Source organism: Falco naumanni, chromosome 7 (assembly GCF_017639655.2).
Source record: "Falco naumanni isolate bFalNau1 chromosome 7, bFalNau1.pat, whole genome shotgun sequence".
NCBI classification, from domain to species: domain Eukaryota; kingdom Metazoa; phylum Chordata; class Aves; order Falconiformes; family Falconidae; genus Falco; species Falco naumanni.
The window spans coordinates 53,062,491-53,089,864 of NC_054060.1; the positions used below are offsets into that span (position 1 = coordinate 53,062,491).

Below are 27,374 nucleotides of genomic sequence, written 5' to 3' on the forward strand. Positions count from 1 at the left end.
AGCCTGCAGCCGCCAGCAGCTCTGCCCAGCGGGGGCCTCCGGCGCCGACCGGCGTTTGCCCGAAGGCACCTGGCACAAGATGGCTGCCCGGCGCAGGGGGAGCCGCAGCGCTCCCGGTTTGAGGGAGCAGCGGGCAGGCGCGCCGGGCGGCCGCAGGGAGCCCGGCCCGGGACGCCCCGGCAGCCCCGGCCCGTTCTCCGCAACCCCGGCCTTAGTAGAAGCCCCTGGGCCTGCAGAGCGGGTGGGGAGGCGGATGTCCCCGCCAGGGGCACAGCGCAGCAGTAGCTCCTCGCCCCGCCGGCCGCCCCAGCACCCGGGGCAGCGCTGCCCGCCCCACCTGCCTCGCCGCCGAGGCCGGGAAGGGGTTAAGAGCCCGGGGCGGGTGATGTCAGTTCCTGCGCTCCTCGGGAGGGCCGGCTCTGATATTTGAGCCGGGCTCTCCCGCTCGAAGGAGAGCGCTGGGAGAATGGAAAAGTGCTGAATGGGACAGGAGCGGCACCGGGCACCTGCCTGCCTGCCAGCCGGCGCCGCGCAGCCGCCCGCCTCACGGGCCGGCACCCCGCGGCCGCACGGGGTCCGGAGCCGCCGGACGCCGCCGGCTGCGCCTGTCACCGCCCTGCTCCGGCGGGGCGAGACCCCCGCGTCGGCCAAGGTGAGCGGGCGGGGCGGCGCTCCGCGGCCCGGGTCCCCTCCTGGCTGCCGGGGGACGTGTCTGCCGGTGGGCAGGGGACGGTGGGGGGCTGCGGAGGGCGGGTTTGTGCGGGGCTGGCTATCGTAGCCCTTCTCCCCGCCTTGACTTTCTTCGAGGCGGCGGTCCGGGGACCGACGGGAGCGTTGTGAGGGTGATGCGGTGTCATCTGTTAATTGAGTCTCGCTGGCTGAAATAAATAGCTTGGTCTTCGGGTGTGGGGCTTCGGTCCCTGAAGCTGCACGGAGGAGGTGGGGGGAGGAACGGCCGGGCGAGGGGGAAGCTGCAGCCCGCGGTCCCTTCCGTGCCCCCGGTTCGCCCGCGGGTGTGAGGGGCAGTGGCAAGCCCAGGGGCGCGCTTCCCGCCTTCGGGCGCCTCCGCCGGCCGTGCCACCCGCGCTGATGTGGAGGGACAGTTCTTTTACCACCCCCCGACCCCCATCAAACCTTGCCCTTCCCACAGCTTGTCACGTTATTTCTGCCCCCTGTCCCCCTCCCCGTGCCGTGCACGTGCCAGGCCGCGCTCATGAACGAGAAATGACTGTGTGGCTGGACGACTCCAGCGGCCTCTGGGTTAAAAAGCTGAGGGGTGAAACTGTTTATGGAGTGGAAAACTGGGTGACTTTGGGCAAGGAGTTGATTAATAGTCTGGGGTTTCCACATGGAGTTTTGTCCATTGCCCGTACTGGTGACCCTCTTGGTGTTGATGCAGTGACATGGGCAGAAATCCCACTTCCTTCACATGTTACCTTTATTACATTTCTACTGATTCCTTTTGTAGTAAGATGGTTGTAAGAAGTCAGACCAGTATTCAGCTCTGGTGTTCAGGAGGGGTCTGGTGCATTTTACTGGCAGTTGCTAAGAGCTGCACTCCTGTGCGGACTGAATCCCCTGTAACAGCCTGGGTAAAACGATTCCTGAGCTGAGGAGATGCTCTTGTTTGAGATACAGAAATAATGTTTCACTCATTTGCACTGAGTGAACAAAGCTGCAAACACTTGCATTTATACCTGCACCTGAAAGTCTTCACATTGATTAATTGTTTTTTACTCTCAGAAGGCTTTTCAGGTGGAAATACATGAGGTCTCTGAAGTGTTGTGAATTCCAGCCTGGATCTGCCAATATCTGGGACATTGGCTTATTCTGGTCTAAACCCCCTCCAAAACCCCATGACATTCTGATGTAAATTTTATCTTTACCAGAACTACAATTGGATATGGGCACTTCAAGTAAATACATTCTTATTTATTTTGGATATAACATTTACTGTCAGAACTGTCTCTGATGTCGATCAAAACCTACAGATGTAGTAAAAACTAGAGGCAAAACCTACAGATACAGTAAAAACTAGAGGTCTCGTCTCCGCATTTAGCAGCTGGTTCAGTCATCTTTCCCTGACTTAAGTTCTAAGGAGTCTGTAGCTCCCATTAACTTCACTGGAAGTTGTTTGATACTTAACACTGAAAATCAAGCTACTCTTTAAGAAGAGTCTGTATGCATTTAAGAATGAAGTTTTGAAAAATCTCAGCTTGGTTGAACAAAGTGTCTGCCTCCTGTTTACCAAGTTCTTAAAGTAAGAATACTTCATCTGAAAGTATCTGATCCCCAACTTCTTAATATGCCAAAAGGGGGAAAAAAGGACCACTTCTGTCTAACTATATAAATATGGTTCATATAACAGTATAAGCTATTTATCTGTTATGGAAAGGACCAATATTGGGGGTGGGGTGGGGGGGAATCAAAGTACTTAGTGGATTAAGATGGTTAAGAATTACACAAAAAGGCATGTGAAATGGCAGGTCCAGTAGCAAGGATTTAAAGTCTGTCAAAATAAAGTTGATATTGTAATTCATAAAGTAAAAATAAACTGCTTACATTCAGGAGAGTGAGGGAGAAGGAATGATGCATTTAACAGTAAATGAGAATTCAGAATAAATTCGAAGTCCTAAGTTAGGGTAAATGTGAGACAGTTTGATACAGTATTGTTCCGTGAAAAAGGGTAAGGTTTTAGCTAAAGAGAGGAAAAGCTGTAAATCTAATCTCTGGTCTTCAGAAATCATTTAATGTGATGCCACATGGGGAAGTTACTAGCTTAAGTAGAGGAGATGGGGATTAATAGAAGATTTATAAGACAAAGAAATGACAAAAGAGAATGTGACAACACTGTGCTGAACCAGGGGCTGTTAGAAGGTAGGTATCTTACTGGGAGAGCTGGCTGACCCAGGGGATTAGTAAGGATGAGATTAATGACACAAAGTAAAACTGCACATTAGAAGTAGTAATAAAGTGGGTACGAAACCTAGGAGAGCCCTACTTAGAAACAGCAGAGGAGGAAAAGATCTGGATATACTAATCGATCACAGGGCAACCATGGGCCTGTTAAAATTTACAATGGCCTGTAGTACAGAGATTCTTCATCTTGTGGAGATTTGGCACAGACCTGTACTTTATTAATCTGTTCCAGTATCGTTGTAATGGGCCCCCTGTCTGGCACTGGTGAAGGCAGCTGAGATTCCTCTGCTCCAGTTGCGTTGGCTTGTCTGTGAAAGTTGCCCACGAGTATAATGTGGTTGTAAAAAAAAGCAGATGCAATCAGGTGAGGTGCGGTTCCCCAGGAGAGTGGAAAGTACTAAATGCCTTTACACAAAGCTTTGGTGAGGCTGCATGCTGCCTTTCAGGTGCAGTTGTGGTCACCCATATCTATGAAGGGGAGCAAGAAAGATGAAACCTAACTCTCTTGTATGATGTGTGCTGAAGCTGAAACAGGTGCAGAGGGAGAGTGGTGAGCTTTTCTTACGAGACTAAAAGAGCCTCTTATCTCTAGCTTTGCATAATAAGGTCTTTTAAGAGAAGCTTTTGATATCTATAAATATACCAAGATGTAAATATGAGGGAGGGAAAAAACTAGCGAAGCTGAAGGGCAATAATCTACAAGAATGAACAGATGCAAGCTGGTTATGATTATATTTATGCTGGTAATTAGAAGGCAGCTCATTAGAGGGGTGAGGTAGAACAACAGGAATAGTGGGAGCAAAACTGCCTACATGGTTCTAGGGAAAGGGCTGTGTTAATTTATGAATGGGATTATATCATGCAGTTGTCTACAGTGAGAAGGAACAGGACAATGATTCAGGACATCTATCCTGGTCTTAAAATGCCCCGTGCTGGACAGGAAGTCTAGTTCAACCAGAAATTATGGACTGTCTGAGGAAATTACTTTTGCTGTGGCATAAGCTGTGTGGTAAATCAGATTCATTCTACTTTGTGCCATTAGGGTTTATCCCATTCTTTCATGTGTCCTCTTTGGACTTGAACTCTATGAATAAAGACTAAAATCTCTTTCTGCCTGGTATGAAAGACAACAGAATTTCATCCGAGACCTGAATTACTATGTCCAGAACAGAGCTGGCTGTAAACAAATTTAGGGTGGTGTAGGATCTTTCTATGACTTCGTGTGCTCTTTTGGCTTAAAAAGGACTGGTAGCACTACCTTAGAGGGGAACCCTACAATGTTGTATGTCAGAGGTAACCTGGCTAAATGCCTGGCAAGGAGCTAGGGCTAGAGATTAGATCCATGTGCTGGACTGGGCTGTCGAAAAGGATGGCCTCTGTATGTCTGTAAAGCTACTTGTAGGATACTGGTCTTTCTTCCTATCACAGGGTGTTTTCAGTGATGCATTACCAGACATGAGCGTTCCTTTTCCTTGTTTTACTTAAACCTACCTTCTGACCTGGGATAGTATTTCACATATCACTGGAAGGGCAGGCAGCTTGCCGCTTGGAAAACTTTCTGTTACTGAACATAGCAACCTGTGTATAAAATAACTTGCAGGTTATGTTTGTAGCTAAAGGGTATAGAAGTGTCTTCCTTAACTCATAACAGCGGGGATATAGCTGGGTAGTGTTGTTAGCTGTGTTATGTGTACTTACACTATTATGTATACTTAAGGTAATTTGAATCTCAGGTCTCTTACATGCAAAATATGAGCCAGATGTCCTGGCAGGTGAGTAAAACTAGGGCAACATTTTAAGCTTTCCCACTGTGCAAAGGCAGTTGTGAAGGTGGTGAGACTGGATGACTTCACCGCTCTCTCCCAAGTCTTGGTCTGTTACTTTAGTCCAAGTTCAGAAAAGCGCAAATTTTGCCTGTGAATGGGTGAGAAGTTCCTTTAAGTATGGATTTCAGTGTTTTGATGAAGCTGATGAACTAATAACTGTTCTAGCTTTGCACAACATTTGTTATTGTAGAGTAATACAGCTGGCTGCTGGACTACACACACTGAGCTGGTATTATAAACCTTCTTTTGAGTGTTCATGAATGCCTGAATTTGATTAAGGACACTTATTACCTACATTTTACATACTTTGTCTTCATTGTAAAAGATATCTGAAATGTTTAAATAGTTATTGAGTAAGAAAATAAAACTACTTTAAAAACCACAGCTGTTTCCACTTTGTGGAGTTTTGTATATCTCCTGATGTCTACAAGGACTTTAGCCTATCGCATGTTTTGTCTTCAGCCCTAGTTTATTCCTGGCTGGGATCTCTTTGTTTTAACAGAGCGATTGTTAAGATACTGTAGTATAGCTACTTTTCCACTTTTATTGTGGACTGACTATCAAGTAGTTAGCGGCTGGGAACACTTGCTTCGTACATTGCATCCTCTTAACACAGTCTGTATGAGATAAAGCACTGGTGGCCCAAGTTAGTAACGGGTGTGTGGCGTGGCGTGAGTTACATTTAAGAGGTCTTAGTGATTTGAGAGTTTAGAGCTGTGCTGGTACAAAGAGGGCAGGAGTAAAAATACTCCTAGTCTACAGGTAGATGCTGAACAAGGCTGTAAGGATGGCAGTAAGGCTGTTTGTAGTATATACAGTGTGATGCATTAGTAAATTATTTACTTACTCTAAAGGTAAAAGTTTATTTGAATATTTATCTGTTATCCATTAAAAGAGACTTCTGGGAGACAGCAGTATCAATAACCTGGACAGTACCATTTCATTTTCTCTTTGCCAAAGAAAAGGCCTTTGTTACCACTTCTGTAAGATGGACCAAAGAAGACTAGGCATAAGGGGTGTAAGGTTTGCCTGTCTAAAATATGTATTTTTTCTCCTTCTCTTTTGTAGGATTTTTAGAGCACCTTGGACAACATCCCAAATGGATGATTAACTTCACAATGGCAGAACTCACAGTGGAGAGTGGCAGCTGTACGGACTGGCAAAAGCGATGCCTTGCACTGGAGTCTCAGCTCTTCAAATTCCGTTTGCAGGCAAGCAAGATCAGAGAGCTGTTAGCTGAGAAGGTGAGACAGTGGTGGCTTCTGCTTTGTATTGAGTTATGGCACGAAAGCAAAAAGTTCCTAAACACAAAGCTATCTAGTGAAATTGTTACTTGCAGTGAGGATCTCTTCCTTGATCACAGCACGTCATTGCACTGTGCTTATCACTTGAGATATAGAGATGTGACTGACAGTGGTGTAAAGTGGCATTAGTGAAAATAAGAATTTAGCCTTGTTTACTGGAAAATCACCAGGTATTCAGACTCTACTGGAAAACACTGTACCAGCAAGATTCTGGTTATCTAAAGTGACTGAGGCAGCTGTAGAGCAAAGATGGATATTTTGGATAAGAACAGCAAGCAGGATCAGGACCTGGCTGACAATAGAAAAGCTTACAGGAATGCAAATTATGCTGTAAAGTTAAGACTGAACAGGGGTACATGTAGTGCATAACATTGCATACCCAGTCAAAGTATTCTGGGGATGCTGAAGAGCAGGACCAAGATACTTTGAGATCTGCATGTTAGAAACTTGTCTGGCATTTGTGGGTTTAGAGGCATCTCCTACTAATCTTTCAAGTGCACTAAGTGAACTTGTTTGCAATCCTAAGGGAAAGGACTGGTGAATATTTGAGGGTGGTGGGTATTTCTATCATGGTGTGGATTTTTGGTGGTTTTATTTACCTTCAATTGACTTGGTTTTCAATTTGAATTAAAGCTTTTTCACTAACCTCTAATTTGCATAAAATTTAAGTTTGTAGGTTGCTGTGGGGTTCCTTCTTTGTTTCAAAATGTGGCTTTCACAGTCCAGTCCAATATTGCTCAGCTATTCAGTTACTATTGGAAAGTGAGAACAGTTTCTTTCAGTCACAGTTTGCTAATGAAGTTGAAATCTTTACAACTGGCTGCAGTTTACTCCAAATGCTTTTAAGCTGTACCTGATGACAGATATGTTCTAAACTCACTTTTGCTCCATTTTGTATTATGTAACTCTTATGTGTATATTCTTCTTTGTTGGTTTTGGATGTAAAAATATCCAAATGGTATCTGCTTCAGAGTGGAGCAATTTTCATCCTTGCTTTCACTGTAATTATGTTTCCACCGATGCTGTATACTGCATGCAACATTCATTCTAGCCATCATATCTTAAGAAATCATGCGATTTTAAGCACCCTCTTCATCTTTTTGAGATAGCTGCTGAGTTGGACCTTAGTGATTACTTACCTTGGGAAACACTGGAAGCAGCTGTGAAGTCCATTTAGATGACGTTGTATTAAAAAAACCCCAAACACAACAGTATGGATGTGGTGCAGATCTGGTAAAGTTAACCAGTACTCATGCAATACTTCACATTTGCTGCATTACGGAATATGTGGCCCCATGGTTTATTAACTTCTGTTTTGAGAAACTTCCTGACTACCCATCTACAAAAACAACAAAAAACCCACAACCCACCTATCAGACTTTCTTTTTGGAGAACAGACTTGTCAAATCTTTTGACTGTCTCTTCGGGGAGGCTTGTGGGCTGTGGCAGAGAATGAAATTTTCATCTGCTTTAGGGGTTTCTCAAGGAAAGGGCCTGACTGCCATTAATCCAGCCTTTCTGTCGAAGCGATGTTCCCTTTGTTAAGAATAAGGAGCAGTTTGGTTCAGTGATCAGGTTACTCTGTAACTACTTGTACAGCCCTGTCCCAGGCTTACTTGAAGGGTCAAAGAGCTAGCAGGTCTGCAATTCCTGCTCTGAATGTCATGTTGGGAGAGCCTTGGGGACCGTGGGGCAGCTCTGGCAGGCTGTCCTGATGCAGGTGGACTTGAGATGCCAGAGCAGGTGCTCAGCACACAATGCTCACATTGAATACTACTGCTGGGAAGTGTTCTGTGCCTCAGGTTCCCAAATGCTCTGCAATTACTTGATCACAGACCCTCCTTACCTCCTTCCCTGTTGCCACAGGGCTCCCCAGTAGTCACAGCAACAGGGGCTCCTGTCCATGCTGCATCCTTCTCCCCTTCAGATGGGTAGTGATGCTAAACTGAAGGAAGTGCATGCTTTGTATATAGTGATGCCAGCTCCAAGGATTTTTATCATGGATTTTATAGCACTTGTGATTTAATTTTTTTTTCTTATAGTTCTATCTGTGAGAATGTAGAGATTCAGACATACTGGAGAGAGTACTGCACTTCCAAAAAACATTTGGGGGGGTGGGGGAGAAGATCTTGAAAAATGTGAAGTGGGCTCAGTTTGAAGCTGTGTTGCCCATCTGGGGTGATCCTCTGATACAGTTTACAGCAACAGGAAAAAAAAAAGGCGGTTTTGCCAGTGAAAGTGAAGAGCAATGTTAACAGTGGTGTGATACTTGCTCACCAGCTAGGTTGTCTCAGAGGTCTGGAAGCTACTGATTGAAAGGCTTGAAAACCTGATTCCCCAGTCTTAAATTAGTCTCTATAACCAACCTTTCAATTTTAAAGCAGATACTATTGTTTTAACTCACAAAAAAACCCAGCCCAACCACTCATGCCTGGCATCAGTAATACAATGTGCGCTAACAGTTTAAATACTACAGATTTTGAAAATCCGCTTAGATTGAATAATCTAGATCACGGTTCAGAACATGAGGAATTTAAAACCCAACAGTTTAACTGCCAGTGCCCTAGTTCACATGGTGTAAACTTCCACATTGGTAGCCCAGTCTCAGCTGTTAAGCAGTGCCACCCAAGCTGTGGAGAGCCTGGCTGTGAGTCACTGTGACAGAAGGACCTCAGCCCCTGGCCTCCAAGACAAAGCTCTGCAATCCTGCTGGACTCCTGGAGGGTGTGAGACCCCTGGGTCCTGCCTTGTGGACAGTGGCAGGGATCTAGTCTCTTGGGAAGCAGGCAGTTTCCATTCTAACTTTCTTGTACATGCACAAAGAAAAAGATACTCCTCTGTTGGTGAGTGACATAGCAAGCCGTTGCCTTGGCAGCAAGTTGACCTGGTTAGGAGTGAGCTCTGGAAGGGAACAACAGGAGGAAAATGAGGCTGAGACATGCAGGAACTTTTTTCACTCAATTTAGCATGTTCTGAGCCATCAGGAGAGGGCAAGCCTCTGTGAATGAATGGCTGATAGGAGGATCTTCTGCAGCATTTAGAAAGGCCATCTGGGTAGCTTTTAACCTGCTTCTGTCTTAATTCAATAAACAATGACCATTTGGGAAAAGCCTCTTTTGTCTCATGCAAGCATGGCTATACAGCTGGGCTTGTTTCTCTCCATACACGCTGTCTGGGCTAATGTTTGGGAGAAGAGTTGAATTTGGCTTGGTCACTAAGTTTTTTATGTGACCTGGGACAAGTTGCTTAGTAGCATTTGTCAAAGTATAAAGCATTTTTACGAAAGGACCCACGTAGATATCAAGCATTATTAGTAATTCATTGAAGGACTGGAAAGAGCCTTACAAGCATGGACATATTAAATCTGAACATACTCCGGTGAGACAGCTGACACTGGGGATGGGTGAAGTAATCATTCTGTGTACATGAGAAACACAGCAGTTATTTAACAGTTCATAGTAGGACAACCCCAGCAATGTAGTACAGGAAGTTAAGAAATGTATAAGTTCATTTAGGGCTACAGAGGGGATTAGGGTGACAAAAGTAGTTGATTGAACTGGAACTTAGCCAGGTCACCTTGCTTGCACAGGAAGTTTCATAACTTTTTGGCGATGAGGAATGATCCCAACATACATTCTCTGTCCTGATCAGGATCCAGGACTGCTAGCAATGTGAAGCAAACTGTCATGAGTCACATGGGACATGTTTTTCAGTTGGAACAGTGCTGTCTTCTTAAAATAACATGAATCTTCCATGGAGCCTGCCCACCTTGTGGAGGATTGAGTTATTAGTCTAAAAGGATAGATAGCCTTTGGGAAAAGGCTCAGAGGTTCATCTAAAGTCTGTGCTGGTAATGTAGACACTGTCAATTCATCAGGAAATTAGCACAGGCCATTGATTCTGAAGCTGGTCATAAAAAGCCTTTGTTTCACAAGGTATATTATGTCTCCAGTTAGCATCTGTCTTTCACCCTTATAATTTGCTGCTACCTGTCTATGGTATGACTATCCAGAGATTAATGCATGGGTAGATCACTGTTCCTAATGGACACAGGCTCATGTGGTAACCCAGACCACTGCTGTTAGTGTTAGATTGCCTTGATCTCAGTCTCTAAAACTCTTAAGAGATCAGGTCCTTTGGTCAGAGCAGTTTTGGCTGGCTGTGCAATTTTCTGTGGCATCTCTCCGTTCCTCTGCCAAAGAAGTGTCCTTGATTTGAACATTAAGCTCCATAGGCTGTGCTGTCCTTGATTGCTCTACTGAAAAAGCATACCTGAGATGTATCATGCTAAATATGGCACTTCCTGATCGTCATGGTTTGAATTTGTCATGGCGTGGCTTTTTTAGTTATATGACCCTTGATGTGTCTACATATATGTACCTTTCTGATATGTTTGTCAGTAAGTGACAGTTTGCTCTTATGATCAGTGTGTATGTACAAAAAGGAGAGTTGTCTTGTTGCCATCTGAAGGAAGGGAAATGGAAACACAGGAATGCTGTCATCTCCATTCTGGGTGATCCACCTAAGAGGAGTAAGTCACATTTTCAGAAGTATTGGCTTGGTCCTCATAGTGATCAACCTGGATACTTGGCTCCAGTGCTTTATCAAGAATCAGTAATGCATTGGAGAGAAAAGAAGCTCAGTTCCCCTTATAGTTTTTCTGCTTGAAGCATGGTTCTTTTAATCTTCTGAAGCTGCCTCTATGTTGTTCCTTCATTAGTAAAACACAAGTAAACGCTGGAAACTCTGAAGCATTCTTCAAATTTTGCAGTTTAGCGGATGAAACTTAGTGTCACTGCCTTAATATTACTGGGCTTAAATCTGAGACTTGTCAAAGTAGGGCAGGTGGTAGAAGATAACTTTGCAAACATTGAATGAGATCTTTAGTTGCTATTTAAAAAAGATGACTTGGCTCTAACTGTAAGTTGTTAGAGGAATCCCACGTACTGAGAATGAAGTGATGTACGTACATTTAGAGTACAATTCTAGTCAGTGTCCTTTGACTTCAATAGCAGCAATACTCAGATAAAGAATCACAGAATGGTCAGTTTGCAAAGCTTTTTAAAATTAAAAGAAGCATAGGAAAATTAAGATCATTGTTAATCTTGTCAGTTATGAGACTGGTGGTTTTGAAGGCAAAGCAAAAGTATTTGTTGGTTATTATGTGGCATCATAAAGAACCTGCTGTGAGCTTTCCAAGACGTGTTCATTTTTACTTGCCAATGTAAATGAATCCTGGCTGAAATAAAACCAGGAAAGAATGGCACACTGTAGACAGGCTTCTTGCAGGGACAGCCCATGGTGTGTAAATTGTGGAGATGGGGTCAAGACTTTGAGACTATTCCCTTGACCCGTGTAATAAATGGTGAAGCACACTAATGAGAAAACAGTTCCGGTAAATTCCAAGTAGGGCAGAAGACTGGAAAAGGTCAAAGGCTTTTTCTCCTGGTCAAAGCTGTGCAGTTAACCCAAAAGATGCCAAAGATCTGTAGACCTGTACAAGAAATGAAAGATTCCTGAGTAAAACAGGTGATTTTCCAGGTGATATTAACTTTTACTTCTTTATTCCCCCCTTTCCCCTCCTTTTCTTCTGGCTCTGAAGATGCAGGAATTGGAACAGAGAGTGATAGAAGCAGAGCAAAGAGCTGAGGAAGCAGAGAAACAGGTAAGAGATTCTCTTATGATTGCTCTGGTACAAGCTAGCAGTAACTTACTCTGAATTCCCTCTAGTCTAGCATACAGACAGCTCTCTGCAGTGCTGTGCTTTGTTAGGGAAATACTGATTTACAGTGGTGAATGGATTTTCTGGTCTACTTCCCAGGCTTTGAGCCTGAGCTATGAACAGGTACCTAAATGTGTTCCACCCTAAGTGAAAACCAGCACTGTATATTTACTTCGGCTTCACAGCCTTTACCCCCTCATACAGGGTAGGCATGCTTGGTTATGGCAAAGTAAGGGGATATCGTACTTCAGGATTAAAGCATGGAGATACAGCTGTCTGGCACGTCCTCAGGAAACAAACGCTTAAGAGTATTGGTAAGGATTTATCTACAAGTAGAGAAAGTTCTGTGAAGGAAGTAAGGGTGTGTGTCTGCAGAACCTATCAGCTGTTCTGGATTTTCATTTTAGTAATTACTGTTCTGGCTTAGGAGCCCATGGAGAAAAACAGTAAGAGCTGGATTCCTTGCACATTACTGTAACCATCTAAAAATTAGGCATGTTGTCCAAGATAGTCCTTCTGTGCTTCTTCAATAATGGAGAAGGGTGGAGGGAGAGACTTCAGCTTGTGAACAGGTTACAAATAATAGACTTTGGGGAAGCAGACTGTTGTACAGTCTGCACTGTAAGGAGTATTATAAAAACAAGAGCCAGTAAGGGCCAGGTGATCTGAGCTTCTGCATCACTGCAGACTGCTGCTGAAGAGAAGGTTTGAAGTGAACCAGCTCCCTCCAGTTGGACAAAAGCTGCAGGACAGAGCATTGAGTCGGAGACTGAAGCACAGAACTAAGCCATGCATGATGGCCAAGAATGGCTGTCAAAGATGACTTCAGTAGTGAAGGGCTGAATAGGCAGTGTTCTAAGCACTGGGGAACATACTGCCTAGGAATCAAGAATTTGAAGTACCTAGTAAGGTATTCTGTCTGCAGAATGTGCTATTCCATGCCAGTTTGATATTACATCAAGATTTTTTTTCTGACCAGCTTAAATATAGGAAAGATGCTATGCCTAGTCACTGTGCTATGATCTCTATGCTAGATCAGCAACTGCTTGTCAAAAAGAGTTGTTCTTGAGAGTGGTAAGTCCATGTGCAGCCAAGACAGGCAAAGGTAACATTGTCGCTGTGACAGCACCAGCAGGAAATGTGGTTATTGCCATAGGCCAGTGGAGGAGGCTTCATACCAGCAGACACATCAATGTTAGGTATAGAGTGTCCATGATATGGTAAGGTGTGATGACGGTAAGGGAGCAGATGGAGAGCAAGTCAAATCCAGGTCAGAGAATGGGCAAGAAAGGGAGAACTTGTCTGGGAGGGTATAGGAAAAATGAGGGTTGCCTTCAATAACTTGCCACCAGCAGTTCTGTAGCTGTGCATTGGCAGGTCCTAAAGACTAGCAACCCTCAAAGTTTGCCATTCCAGCAGCCATACCAATATCCAGAGGTAAGTGTTCCTAGAGAAATACTTCATTGCTGCCTGACAGCCTGGAGAAGTGACAGCATAGGAGTAGGACCATTCCTTTCCACTAACAAGTATATTCACTGTGAATGAGAAGCAGCTGACAAATGAGGGCTCCACATCAAGTGCAAAATCCCTTGTTATCTTTCTCTCCAGGAGTCTGAGGGGTTGGATTTGTTAATTCAATGGGCTCCCTGTAGCTGCCAACCTCAATTAAGGGAATCACATGTTTGCAGTCCCCTCTCTGAGCCTCTAGTACAGAGTCAGCATTTGGGCATCAGACAGAAGGGAGGGGCCATTTCTTTTTACTATAATCACCCTAAACTCTAATGAAAACACATCCGACTCAGCAGGCTTTGTTTTCTGGCTCGGATGTTGGGTGCCTACCTTTTTGATTCAGTTATGAGGAAGAGGCAGTTTGCTTCTCTGCCTAATGCAGGCAGACAGGAGGACAAAACACAGCTTCTACAAGTATGAAGTGTAGGCTGCTCAGCAGAGCATGAGTAACTGTTGCACAGACTTTGTGAAGTGCTCAGATCATTGCCTGTATTCTACCTTCCTGGTTCCAAACTCCTGCCAAATGAACGGTATCTGGAGTTGGTTTCATTGCAGGTTTTGTGTCTCTGGGACGTGTTGGAGCCAGATGCTTTCCCATCATCAAATGCTGCATTTAGCAGGTTTGAGTTAAGTTGATGGAATTCCATTCACCTTCAGAAATGAAGTCTTATAAACCACTGCAATATTAAGAGACACAGGTTTTGAAGAAAGCAAAGAAGTTTTAAAAACTTGCTGAAAAACTGAAAGACTTCAGCAGCATCTAGGTTTCAGTGCATTGGAACTTTGTAGTGAAGGAGCATTATGCTGGTGCTTCTCCTGCTGAGATGAACAAGTGTTGGCACTGGTAGGAGCTCAAAGATAGGCAAAGCTTCTGAAATATCTAACATGGTAACTCCTTAGCAGGTCTGGTGAAAAGACTTGTCAGAAAGCCAGAAGTTGCTAAAACATTGTCTAAGCTGGGGATAGGAGGAAAAAGGAACTCTGTATTACATTTCCCTGTAGACATCTTGATCTGAAGCAAACGGCCAGGGTTTTGTGGTGTATACCTGGTAGTGAATAAAGTAAAAAGGTGACCACAGTATTGCGAAGGAGGAAAATGTGGTGTACCTTGCCCATATGTCTCTGTAGACTATAGTGCCTATATGGTTTCCTTGACTAATGGTGTGCAAATATTTTACAGTCAACAGTGTGTTTATCTGTTCACAGTTTAGTTTGCATCTGTTACTGCTTCAGCAGTACAAATGAATGGCCAATATTATATTCAGAAATATGGATATAAACTAAGTGTGACCTGAAGAGTTTTTTATTTTCTTCTTTTGCCAACTTCAAAAATATGAAACCCACAAATAGTCTCATTAGGGCCCTACCACTACACAGGCAGCTTCTTAATTTGCATTATTTTGGTGGTTTTCTCTCTCTCTGATTGTCATTACAGGTCAGAGTTATGGAAGAGAAGATAAAACTAGCCAACATGAAGACCAGTGAATCGGACAGCACTCTGCAAAGGAAATGTCAGGAGCTGATGGGCACAGTGCAAGGAAAGGAAGATCTGATCAACAGATTGGAGACACAGCTAGCAAAACAGGTAAAGATGTTTTCTACAGGGAGATCTGTAGCTTTCGTGAGTTGGAGGGTCTCTGTAATGTATGTTTCAAAGGTATGGACTATATCTTATTACTTAATTAGCCTCTCACTTGCCTTCAGCTCAGCTGTAAAAAGTTGTCCTGCCCAGTGCAAGGCCTTCTCCTCCCTTTCTCTTTTATACAAAAGCATTCATTCAGCCTCAGTAGCCCTTGTCCCTTCATTATAGGAGACCAGTGTCCTTAATGGACTTCCTTATGTTAGTGCTGAGACCCTGAATTGTAATGCTAAGGTCTGGTCACAGTATTTCTCTGGCTTCCTAGCATATAGATTGCTCTGCAAAATCATTATGTAGCCATCTCTGACTTGGCTCATCCTGCTTTTTGGGAAGGGACTTTCCCAGTCTTCAGCAATCCTTTAGCATAGTTCATCTCTTATCAGATGTCCTCATCAAAAAAGAGCAGCTGTCTCCCAGTAAGGATAGTTCTTAGTATGTTCCATTCTCGCTTGGTGCAAGAAAGCATCTGCATCTACAGGAGGACTTATATTTCAGCTCTAGTAAAGGCCTTACCCGGTGGTCTTTATAACACGAGTAATGAAGTATTCTTTTATGTTGTATATAAGAATATAATGTGTATATATAAAGTTAATTAATTTTAAATGGAAATGGCTCATTAAAATATTGCACACAAAAAATAAACTTTTCCATTTGATTTGCATTTTACATTTAACTAATCACCTGTTTCAAGGGGGAAAAAAAAAAGTTCAGACAGCTTACCCTTACTGAGACCAAGTATAGTGTGGTGGTCTGGCATCAGGTCTTTGTAGTACTCTTGAATTTCAGGTCACTTCCCCAGGTCAGCTTGCTCAGGCAGAATGTACATGAAGTTTCTGCATTTTGGAGAAAGGAGGTGTTCAGAAGGAGCTACAACAGTGATCGAAGTCTGGAAGCAGCTCTTCCAATTGAAGGTGGAAGAAATTGCAATTTAGCCAAAAATGTGAGGTGTGATTTGATGAAAATCAACAAATATAAATGGGAAAAATATTAGAATGTTTCGGGTTTTTATTCTAGTGACAAGAATCAAAATGAAATTTTAGAAATCAAAGCCAAAGCTGGACAATTTCAGACAAGAAACACTGTTTATCAGGGTTACAAGTTTAGTTTCAGAATGGGGTGGGATGGTGGCAGCACTGGAAGGTCATTAAGGGTTCCTGTAAGGGATCCTGTTTGTTTTCACTGGGATGGGGAAAGCTGTGGAGTTCAGAGCATTAATACTAGAACACTGAGGTGGTGTCTGGACCATACGATAGTACGGGACACAAAGAATCTCTGCCTCTGGGTCTTAAAGCACAATAACTACATCTACAGGTGCTGTGCCTGAGTGAATTGGCTCTGCTTGGAGGCAGGGCTTACTAAGCTCTGTGACAGCGCTGTTGTTATGTGACTGTTCTACTTTAGGCCCTAAATAAAATCTTGACTTGCACTTCACTGTGTAGCATAGCAATATTCTGAATCTTTTACATCTTTGTCCCTGATCTGAGACAATTCTAGGTTATTAGGAATTCAAAGGCATTACTTTGATATGGATATTCAGAGGACTAGGACAGATCAACTGTATGTGCCAGATATTTCAGAGCAGTAGGCATGTCCAGTACTCTGACTACAGCAAAGGCTGGTACCTGATTAGCAGCACATACAGCCATATTCAAGGAGAAGAACTAATGTAAGTCCTCATCCTGAAGCATTAGATTTGATTACTTTTATTTTATTATGCTTAACCACAAATGTTACTGCTACCCGTAATGTTGCCAAGGTATATTTTAAAGTCAGAAAATGTATTTGAGACAGAGCTTTTAAATGTGCAGCTGTGGTGACGAATAGCATGTGATGATTTGAAAGCAATGTGAAGATGTAGGGAATTTCCTGCAGTCTACTGTGTATTTATATGGTATTCATTAAGTGAACTTACACTCTTCAGTGTGAAAAACTTAAAAAGGGAGGAGAGGAAGCACTGACATTTTTATTATCATAATTACTGGTATTTGTTGACATTAAAACAAAAAATCTGGCAGGGAAACCACCAACTGCTATCAGAAAATATTACCTGTGTCCATTTGAGAAACCAAGGCTGAATGTGCCATACAGAGTGTATTCCCCCTCCCTTGCTCCTGGAACTGAATTCTCCTTGTAGTTGTTTAAATCATTATGTAGATAGACTTTTCAGTGACATTGTTTCTGATGAAGCCACGCAGATGAACAGAAGGCTTCAGGTAATTGTGGTATCAACACAGATGCAAAAATGATGTTGTAGCAATATTGCCCAAGCAGATACTTGGGGGGAAAAAATGTTCATTGTGCAAATCAGCAGTATTCCCATAACATTTCTGTGTGGACTAGAACCTGTTTTAATGGATATGTAAGCATACAACCATTTACACAATCTCAAAACCTCCTAGTATGTCTTAGCCTTTCAAGGTCAAGTTTTGGAGATTTTTTTACTCTGTCTGCTGTTTTTTTTTAATATACTTTCTCAATGAGAATATTGTATGTGTTAAATACATTGTTGGTGTTAGTTTCCGTCTCTTGAACCTTTAAAGTCTATACTCTACACCTGTGCAATTGAATCAGTGTTTTATAAATCACTTACAGGCACTGCTTAGTTCTTATTAACTTCAGCCAACTCGGGGAGGCAGGGGGACAGGGCTGGAGGAACACTATGGATGCTCAACAGTAACATTACAAAACCATCTAAAAGAGGAAAAGTTGCAGACTGTACTGAAAAGGAACTGTAGTAGGTGGGCAATCATTACCTGAGCTGCTGGATTTTGCTGTTGCACAATAAACCCTTGAAACAACCATTTGAATTTGATGCCAGTGACCCTGTTAGACAACTTAGAGCTTGATATTTTCAGAGGCCAGCTAAATAATAATATCCAAATAGCAGTCTTAAATCTTACATCTGGAATGGGAACTTCAGTGTTTAAGTCCTGATGCAGTAACTTCCTGAGAACAGTTAGTTGTACTCTTCTAATGCATCTAATCTTTCTTTGGCACAGAAACAGTTGAGGACTGAGGAAGCCAAAATTGTTCAAGAGAAATCTGCTAAGATCAAAGAGTGGGTAACACTTAAGCTGAGAGAGGTGAGTCTTGCTGCTTGTGAGTAAATACAGCGGCTGCACTGCCAGTGGGCTTCTGTGTAGGACAGCAGTCTGAGGACAGTCAGTCTGCCACAGGCTTTCTGCTTGTTTGGCCCTATGCACACGCAGTTGCAGAGCTAGGGTCGTCCCTTTTACTGAGGGCTGTGGGCAAACTATAAATGACTGAAGTCACTAATGCCCAAAAGCAGCCTCTGAAGATGGTAAGCTACTCATAGGTAGCTTTTACCTAGCTTTACTCTGCCTCTCCTTGTTTTCTCTGGGTGTGGGTTCTATCTTTTTTTCCTGACAAAGCAGCTGTGACACAAACACATGCCCTTTGCTCTTCCTTAATTTGCCATCTCTGACTAATGCTGTTTTCCTACTGCCCAGCATTTTCTTATGTCTAACTTCTCCCTCCTGTCCATCCTGTGGACTTATGCCTCTATCTGGGCCTAAGTCAATACCCTCTAGGAAAACTGATAGTAATGGTGGGTCAGCATGCAGTTCTAAAGATGCACTAATAGTTTACAACTGGGAGTGGGGCTATTGGGTCTTTCCCTTTTATTCCAAGTTAAAGCCATAGATTTTCTTGTTTATGCCAGAAAGGGGATTTGTTGGAGTTAAAAGAAGCAGTCTGTGGGCACTGTGTTATGATGTGACTTTGTAATCTTGTTAGATTGCCTAGATAATTCACTGAGCTGCTGTGCTTCTCTTCCACTTTCCTATATGAGAAAACTTGTGGTGCATCTACATTACTAACTGGTGCAGCACGAAGGGGTTGACCTGGTGTGACCTGCTGTGAATCCAGGACCATACATTCATACTGTGTCTTTATTGGCAGAGAAGTTTGTGCCAGATGCTGATTCTAGGTGCATACTGTGTACAAGTGGACCACTGCCACTGAAGGACTCTGCATCTGTGGCAAATTAGTTGCTCTAGACAGCCCCACAGGTGCAATTAGATTCCGTCAAGAGGAAAGCCTCTTCGGGCACACCACTGCTGTGTTTCAGGATGTGTGCTGAGACACTTCAAGCAAAGACGTAAGGCAGATTTGAAAAGAATCACTTGTGCGATAATTGCAAATGTGAATACACCCTTAATGTTGATTTGGGTTTTTTATTTTGGTCCTCTGGATCCAGGGCATCTCCTTTTACCACACAGAATGTTGGGGGGGGGGGGGGGGGCGCGGAATGCTCCTTCTGGGTAACTTTTTTTCATTGTCTCTTTCATGACAGTTATTTCTGGAACAGGAGTAAACGATGAACAATTGCAGGGAAGGAAATAAAAAGACCTATTTGAGAAGTGTGAATAGTATATACAGAGGCTATTATGAAAGCACAGCAAAATGTTTAAGTGGGTTGTCCAGCGGAGCTGCTGGGTAGAAGGATTTCAAGGTGACTGGTAGAATTACCCACTCCTTTTTCCTTTTCCTGTTAAGACATTTGAATGTAATAAAGATGAAGACATATTCTGTATAGTGGAACACATGCACACACACTTTTGCATTATTTTCTGGTTTTTATTGTTGTTTCCTAGCTTGAGCTAGAAAATTTCCACCTGAAAAACTGTAATCAGAGGCTGATGGAGCAAATTGAAGCCCTTCAAGATACATTGCAAGGTAAATGAGCTCACCTGGTGTTGTAGCCTAGTAACCACCACAAGAGTGGATGTCAGCATTCTTGGGTCATATTCTTAGCTTGGTCAAAAATTAGCACTTGTCACAGTGAACAAGCAGTAGAATTGTTCTGTTCCTCAGTGAGTCTATTTTTAAAATGGGAATAACATTGCTTACCTGCCTTAAACTCTTAATTGGTTTCCCATCAGCAATTGAGTACAGACCTCATTTGTTGTAGAGTCTGCTTTAGCCATTAAAATAAGCCACTGAGCTCCTGAATTAGCAGCACTTATTGAAATACATAGCAAAACTCTCCATTTGCTTCAGTGGTGCAGAGTAGAAGTCCCTGAGGTATTTCACTTTACCTCCACATGCAAATTATCCTTATCCCCACAGAACTTCTGCTGGCATATGAGCTGAGTAACTGAGGACTGAATGGGCTAAGGCAGCAGCTGTCTAGTCTGCCTTTAGAAGCTGGGTTCCTTGGTGCTATTGGGTTGCGTTCGAGAAAGCTGCTTATGGTGCTTGTGCTTTTGTGGTTCTTGTTTGGGGGATAGATGGAACACTTTGGTCTTGAGGGTTTGAAATCAGCACCCTTCATTGCAACACGTTTTTGAAGAGGAAATTATCTCTTGACTGTTTTATTCCTGGGTGGGTTTTTTTTGGTGGAGGTTTGTTGTTTGGTTGTTTGTTTTTTTTAATTAACTCAGTTTGGTCACAGTAAGATGAGCTAGTTTCCAGAACTCCACTGGGCATGCAGGCAGGGGGCATTTCTTTCCTGCAGAAGTCTTTCTGGCATTTCTGTCACTCCACAGCAAGGGAATAGGGCAAAATTCCTTCTAAATCCCACCATTTTTCTAGCAAAATGCTTTTATGACTTTTTTTTTTTTTCTCATCCCTTCTGGCTCTTTACAAAAAGAGAATGGCTGGTAAGCTGCGTTAATAATCTGGTATTAAGCGTTCCCTGGATCCCAACTCTCCGGGCAGTAAACAACTCTGCCCTCTCCTCTTAGCCCGCACTAGTTGTCCCTGTGCCAGGCTGAATTCAGAGGCCTCTGCAGAGAGACAAACCTCTTCTTGCTTGCCATGCTAATAGTAACAGCTTCCTCTGCTTCATCTCCTGTCACATCTAGGAAGCTACAGAAATACCAATAATATTTGAAATCAATGGCCTCTTTTCAGTCTACATTAATGATTTAGTTCTGGGGCAGGGGAAAATGTGTGCCAGGATTTGTGTGTATCAGCATTATGTGTTAGGAACAGCTTTGTTAGCATTAAGTTCCTTGTGACTCGAATGCCAAGGTCAGGCTCTCATGGTTGCTTTTTTCTCAGCTGTGTTTCCAAGGGTGGGTTTCATCCTCTCCGCAATGAACAGTGATTTATTCTGCTGTTTGTCCTTCCCTCTGTTGCTTTGTGTCTTCAGTTTGTTTCTATTTCCTTGTAAATCCCACTATTAGTTAAGCAGTGCCTGTAGAGTCTGATGTTCAGGCAGCATTTTCAGCAATAGCTGTGCAGTCACACTCACCCATATTTATGCAATTTCGAAAGCATCTTATGACTAGGTTCTTTTCAGTCAGACAATGAATATAAATGCCAAGTTCAGTCAAAATCATAAAGTGAAGCAGCATCCTCTGCCACTCCAAATTCTCCTACGCTATTCAGCAGAACCTGTATAACTGAATTTTTAAATCTAGTAATTATGGAAAGGAAGAAAGTAAAAGAATTATAAAGTATAGGTACTAAATAGACAAAGAACAATGGAGGCAATCTAGGATCTGTCTTTTATGTCATCTTCTAGTATAGCAACTGAAAGTGCAGAGAGGAAAAAAAAAAAGGAAGTTATAAGTTACTTATGTGGTTTTACCACATAAAACCTTGATGCTGAAAGGCACTGCTTGGGTTGTATAGCACAAAAGGATAGTGAAAAGCTTTAGGGAAATTCTTGAAAAGAGAGTAATATTCCCAATTATAAATAGATATCATTTCTGTTATAGCTGAGCCCACCCATCTTTCCATTCTGTATAGTCCTAACCAGACCAGGGTGCTATTGAAATACAACTGACATGAGCAACTTTACAGTGGTTTAGATGACAAGGATCTGAATGCCCTAACCATATGTTCTCCTCTGTTGTAGATATCACCACTATTCCTCCCTTTGAATCTCTTTGGAGCTGTAATCCTCTGAAGCCCAGAGCATCACAAGCGTCTTTTGCTGAGAAGATAGACCAGAAATCTGTGCTTCTTGCACCTGGTTTCAGACAGGTGTGTCAGACAGGACCTACCAAACGTGTCCTCTCTACAGCAAACATAGTCCTTGCCAATGGCACCTTTACTGAGGGTGGAGAGGATAAATCTCTGCTTTCCAAGAGCACACTGAAGCTTATGTCTGACCCACCGAGCTGGAATCTCTCCGCAGAGAAAGACTTATTCCCAGCTGTAAGTTCTGAACACAGGTTAGGGTGTTCTGATTCCGCATCATTGGACCCTCCAGCTGAGGCCACAAGAATCCTTGAGGCTTTGACTTTCCAGTCATCTTTGGAAGGAAACTGTAGCACTGTGAGCACCTTGCGACAAGTGGCTTTGGACAGCACCCGATTCTCTGACCCTAGTGCAAGGTTCAACTCCCACCGCCGGATGGACTCCTCCTCTTCAGGAGAAATAATGAGCATGCTTGAAGGATGTCTCCAAACTTCTGAGCCACCTCTGGTTTTGTCAACATCAGCTGTTACAGCACATTCCTTTTGTCCAGGGAAGGAACGTAGCCTTGGTAGTAGTATGACCTTTCCAAAAATACGAACTCCCAATACACCAAGAGACAGCATCCAACTAGCCAAGAGACATTACAGCCAACCACAGCCAGGGACTAATTCTTTACATCGTGTAATGAGCTTAGAGGCTAGCACGTTCCAGCCCATAACAGACTCTCCAGCCTGCCATGGGCCAGTGAAGGAGACAGACATTGATGATGATGGGGTACTGGAGAAGATGGAGACAGAACGTGGCCCTCTGAGGGAAGAAGCTGGAGCATCTGAGGAAATGAACCACTTATCTGCAGGGCAAAGAGAAGCTGTGAGTTCTGAGGCTGGTGTACTTGACCCAGGTGGTAAACCTCCCACACCACCGCTGCACAGATTCCCATCATGGGTAAGAAATGCAAGGACGACAGTCTGAGAAGTACTGCTTATCTTTGAGTAGCACCTAGCAGTTAGGCTACAACAGCTCTTGCTCTCGAGCAGTTGCTTCCTGTGGACATCAGTCACATTTCTGAACCACCTCATTTGACAGTTCCAGATCATGAGGCGTGCTGGTTCCACTGACAATTTTTTGCTTCATAAGGAAAAAAGAATCATGGAAGCAAATAGTATTCCAGAAACATAGGAATAAAAGTGAAAGTCAAGAGGTGCTGCATTGTGGCTTACCCTTATGGGTCATCAAAAGTTAATCCTTAGTTGTCTTGCCATGTGTTTAAGATGGAAAAGTGAGTCATAAATGCAAGTGAATGGATCAGACCAGGTAGCTTCAGAGTCAGAAAAAGCTGTGAATACTAGAATAGATATTTGTATTAGATCTCTGCATTGCTATCTCATGGTATACTTCTGCTATGAGGAAAATTTTATGAAAACCATTGGTAAAATCAGTATGTCCTATTGTTTTTACTCCATGTGAGAGAAGTTTTGTTATTATCACTTTCAGTTACTTGTTAGTTCAGGTGGTTGGATTGTTTGCTAATCATAGAATCATGAATTGTTTATGCGGGAAAGGACCTTTAAGATCATTGAGTCCAACCTTTAGCCTAGCACTGCCAAGTCCACCACTAAACCATGTCCCTGAGTGCCACGTGTACATGTCTTTAAAATGCCTCCAGGGGTGGTGACTCAACCGCTCCCCTGGGCAGCCTGTTCCAATGCTTGACAAACCCTTTCAGTGAAGAAATTTTTTCTAATATCCAGTCTAAACTTCCCCTGGCTCAACTTGAGGCCATTTCCTCTTGTCCTGTCACTTCTTCCTTGGGAGAAGAGACTGACAGTACTCCCCTCTCTACAGCCTCCTTTCAGGTAGTTATAGAGAACAATAATGTCTCCCCCCTTGAGTCTTCTCTTCTCCCCAGTTCCCTCAGCAGCTCCTCACAAGACTTGTACTTCAGGCCCTTTACCAGCTTCGTTGCCCTTCTCTGGACACGCTCCAGCACCTCAATGTCTTTCTTGCAGAGGGGGCCCCAAAGCGGAACACAGTATTCAAGGCACAGCCTCACCAGTGCCGAGTACAGGGGGACGATCACTCCCTTGTCCTGCTGGCCACAGTATTTCTGATACAAGCCAGGATGCTCTTGGCCACCTGGGCACACTGCTGGCCTGTGTTCATCCAGCCATCAGCCAGCACCCCCAGGCCCTTTTCCCCCAGGCACTTTCCAGCCGCTCTGCCCCCAGCCTGTAGCGCTGTGTGGGGCTGCTGTGACCCACGTGCAGGACCCGGCACTGAGCCTTGTTGAACCTGGTACAACCGGCCTCGGCCCACGGGTCCAGCCTGTCCGGATGCCCCTGCAGAGCCTGCCTGCCCTCCAGCAGGTCAACACTCCCCCCAGCTTGGTGTCGCCTGCAAACTGGCTGAGGGTGCACTCGATCCCCTTGTCCAGATCGTCGATAAAGATACTAAACAGAGCTGGCCCCAGCACTGAGCCCTGGGGACACCACTTGTGAGCGGGCACCAGCCGGGTGTAACTCCATCCACCACCACTCCTTGGGCCCGGCCGTCCAGCAGCTTTTTACCCAGCGCAGAGTGCACCCGCCCCAGCCGTGAGCAGCCAGTGTCTCCAGGGAAAGCTGTGGGAGATGGTGCCAAAGGCTTTACTAAGGTCCAGGTAGACAACACCCACAGCCTTTCCTTCACCCACTAGGCAAGTCATCTTGTAGAAGGAGATCAGGTTCATCAAGCAGGACCTGCTTTTCCTAAACCCATGCTGACTGGGCTTGATCCCTCAGTTGTCCTGCATGTGCTGTGTGATGGCACTCAGGCTGATCTGCTCCATAACCTTCCCTGGCACGAAGGTCAGGCTGACAGGCCTGTAGTTCCCTAGATTCTCCTGGCTGTTCTTGTAGATGGGCATCACATTTGCTTAGTTCCACTCGACTGGGACCTCCCTGGTTAGCCAGGACTGCTGATAAATGATGGAGAGTGGCTTAGTGAGCACTTCTGCCAGCTCCCATTACCCCTGGGGAGATGCCATCCAGCCCTATAGACTTGTGTGTATCTAAGTAGCATAGCAGGTTGCTGCCCTTTTCCCCCTGGATTATGGGGGCTTCATTCTGCTCCCTCCCCCTGTCTTCCAGCTCAGGGGGCTGGGTGTCTGGAGAACAACTGGTCTTACTATTAAGACTGAGGCAAAGAGGTATTAAGTACCTCAGCCTTTTCCTCATGCTTTGTCACTGTTTCCTCATGCGTCCAATAAAGGAGAGAGATTCTTCTTGGCCCTCCTTTTGTTGCTAATGTATTTATAGAAACAATTTTTATGGCAGTAGCCGGATTAAATTCTAGCTGGGCTTTTGCCCTTCTAATTTTCTCCTTGTATAACCTCATACCATCCTTGTAGTCCTCCTGAGTTGCTCTGCCCCTTCTTCTAAAGGCCATAAGCTGTCCTTTTTCCCCCTGAGTTCTAGCCAAAGCTCTCTGTTCAGCCAGACCGGTGGTCTTCCCTGTTGGCTCATCTTTCAGCACATGGGGACAGCCTAGTCCTGTGCCTTTAAGATTTCCATCATGAGGAATGTCCAGCCTTCCTTGACTCCTTGGCCCTTCAGGACTGCCTCACAAGTCTCCTAAATAGGCAAAATCTGTGGAAATCAATGTAGTATCAAAGGAGATAATTCCATCGTTTGCCTATGCCTTTAAAAAAGAAAATTGAAAACAAGTGGTTTTTTGAAGGTGCAAAGGCAAGCACTCATTGTTAGTCTTCTTTTTTTTTTTTTTTTTTTTTTATGAAAACATTATTTGTGATCTTTAGTTATGCCCTTTATGACACCAGTTTAAACCCCAGTACAATCACAGCTTTTTTTCCAAAGGAATCTCTTAATTCGGTCCATAATATGGAACTGTGCTGGGGATGAAGCTGATTTACAGTGTAGTAAAAGGAACTGCAGTTTTCAAGATGTCTGTTTTATTTTCTGCAGAAGTCAAAAAGATGTCATGAACAGTGTACTCACTTGGAACAAGGGAAATACATCTCAGAGATTGGTTACTACTCCTTTCTCTGATCTAGAGTTCCCATGTAAGGTTCTTCTAATCCCTTAAGCTAAATTTTTCACATGTGATCATCAGCTACACATGCCTTCTGAATGTCTATCTTGAGTTTGGCAAGTAAATTTGATTAGACAAGCACTGAGCACTTCTTTGCTGCAATTGTATTTGGTTGATTTCATTACAAGCAATGTTATATGATGCTAAATCTTCAAGAAGTCAGGTCTTGGACCTCTTGAAATGGGTACTCCAAAGATACTGGATACTTCAAAGAACCTATGTCCGAGTTCCTCTTCTGGAAAACAGTGATAGCACCTATCAGTGTCCCTCCCAGGGTTTTTGTAAATTTTTTAATTAATATTTATGAAGCATTGCAGTATTATAGTCAAGAACATCACTTGAAAAAATCCTGTATCTTGTTTTCAGACCAGGACCAAGAAGTGTATCCAAGTAGGACACATTTAAGTATATCAAACCACTAAAACATTAATAGAATATTAAATAGCAGCTTAATCAGTAAGAAATGTCCATTATGTGCCCTGAATAGGAAGTGTCTGGGGGGAAAAAATGCACCTAGTATTTCATTAGAGACCAAATCACAAGGCACATACATACAGAAAATACTAATTCTGTCTCTTTTTTTTTCTTTTTTTTTTTTTTTTTGGGGGGGGTACTTTGTAGTCTTAGGTGCTTTCATTTATATATATGTCTTTTATCTGATAGTGGTTGGTTGTATGTTTTAAGGAGCAGCAAGAGGAGTCCTAGCTTTGATATTTGTCCGTTTTAGACTGGTTGATGTAACTAACATTGCATTTAGTTACAGGTTTGGGTTCATCCCTTACATTTTTTTATCAATTTGTGAAGCACTTGGAGAACTGAAAGCTCCATGTGTTGTTACAACTGAGACTTAGGCTTATTGAGATCATTCCAGGCATTTCTTTCATTCCCTTATCAGAGAATGTAAATCCTTTGCAGGTGGTGACTCAATAAATTGTCCTGGTTTAGGGCTCTTCTTGATTCATTTTAATGCATTGCTCATAAAGTGGAAACAACAGCTTTTTCCAAGCATGATATAATAATTTGTTGATAATTGCATGTAGGTGTTTCAGTCTGTAGAGATTATTTCTGTAGCATTTATAAGCTAAGTCTCTTGTGATTTAGGGAGTCACACACAGATGCGCATTTCCACTAATGGTTCAACTAATGCAACATCTGGTGAACAGAGCAATTTCTTAGAGGGCAGAGGGCCCTCCTTCCTGCCTAAAGGTGTGATTGTATATGTGGTTCTGCAACACAAGCATTTATTTTTGCAGGAATCATGTTTTTGCCTGACTGTTGCTGTTCATGGTATTATTGTTTCAGGAGAGTCGAATCTATGCTGTGGCCAAGTCTGGCATGCGGTTGTCTGAAGTGGCCACGATGAATGATGCTTCCAGCTGCTGTAAGTTCTAGACAAGGTCCACCCTTAGAGAGAGTTTACAGTGACAGTAGATAGCCACAATAAAGAAAGGAGGGGAGAAGGATACATCTGA

At 43.5% G+C, this 27,374-nt stretch overlaps 1 protein-coding gene across 1 annotated transcript in view; it reads left to right on the top strand.

Annotated features, from left to right (window-relative positions):
• The first annotated feature begins 430 nt into the window (after nucleotides 1-430).
• Nucleotides 431-27,374, top strand: part of PLEKHH1 (pleckstrin homology, MyTH4 and FERM domain containing H1) — a 53,822-nt gene continuing 26,878 nt past the window's right edge. Inside the window, exons 1-8 of the mRNA XM_040601900.1 lie at nucleotides 431-652; nucleotides 5,814-5,989; nucleotides 11,652-11,714; nucleotides 14,716-14,865; nucleotides 17,919-18,002; nucleotides 19,536-19,617; nucleotides 21,749-22,758; nucleotides 27,205-27,283. Of these exons, the coding sequence (XP_040457834.1) occupies nucleotides 5,849-5,989; nucleotides 11,652-11,714; nucleotides 14,716-14,865; nucleotides 17,919-18,002; nucleotides 19,536-19,617; nucleotides 21,749-22,758; nucleotides 27,205-27,283 (1,609 nt within the window). The 5' untranslated portion in view covers nucleotides 431-652; nucleotides 5,814-5,848. The remainder of the gene's footprint in view (nucleotides 653-5,813; nucleotides 5,990-11,651; nucleotides 11,715-14,715; nucleotides 14,866-17,918; nucleotides 18,003-19,535; nucleotides 19,618-21,748; nucleotides 22,759-27,204; nucleotides 27,284-27,374) is intronic.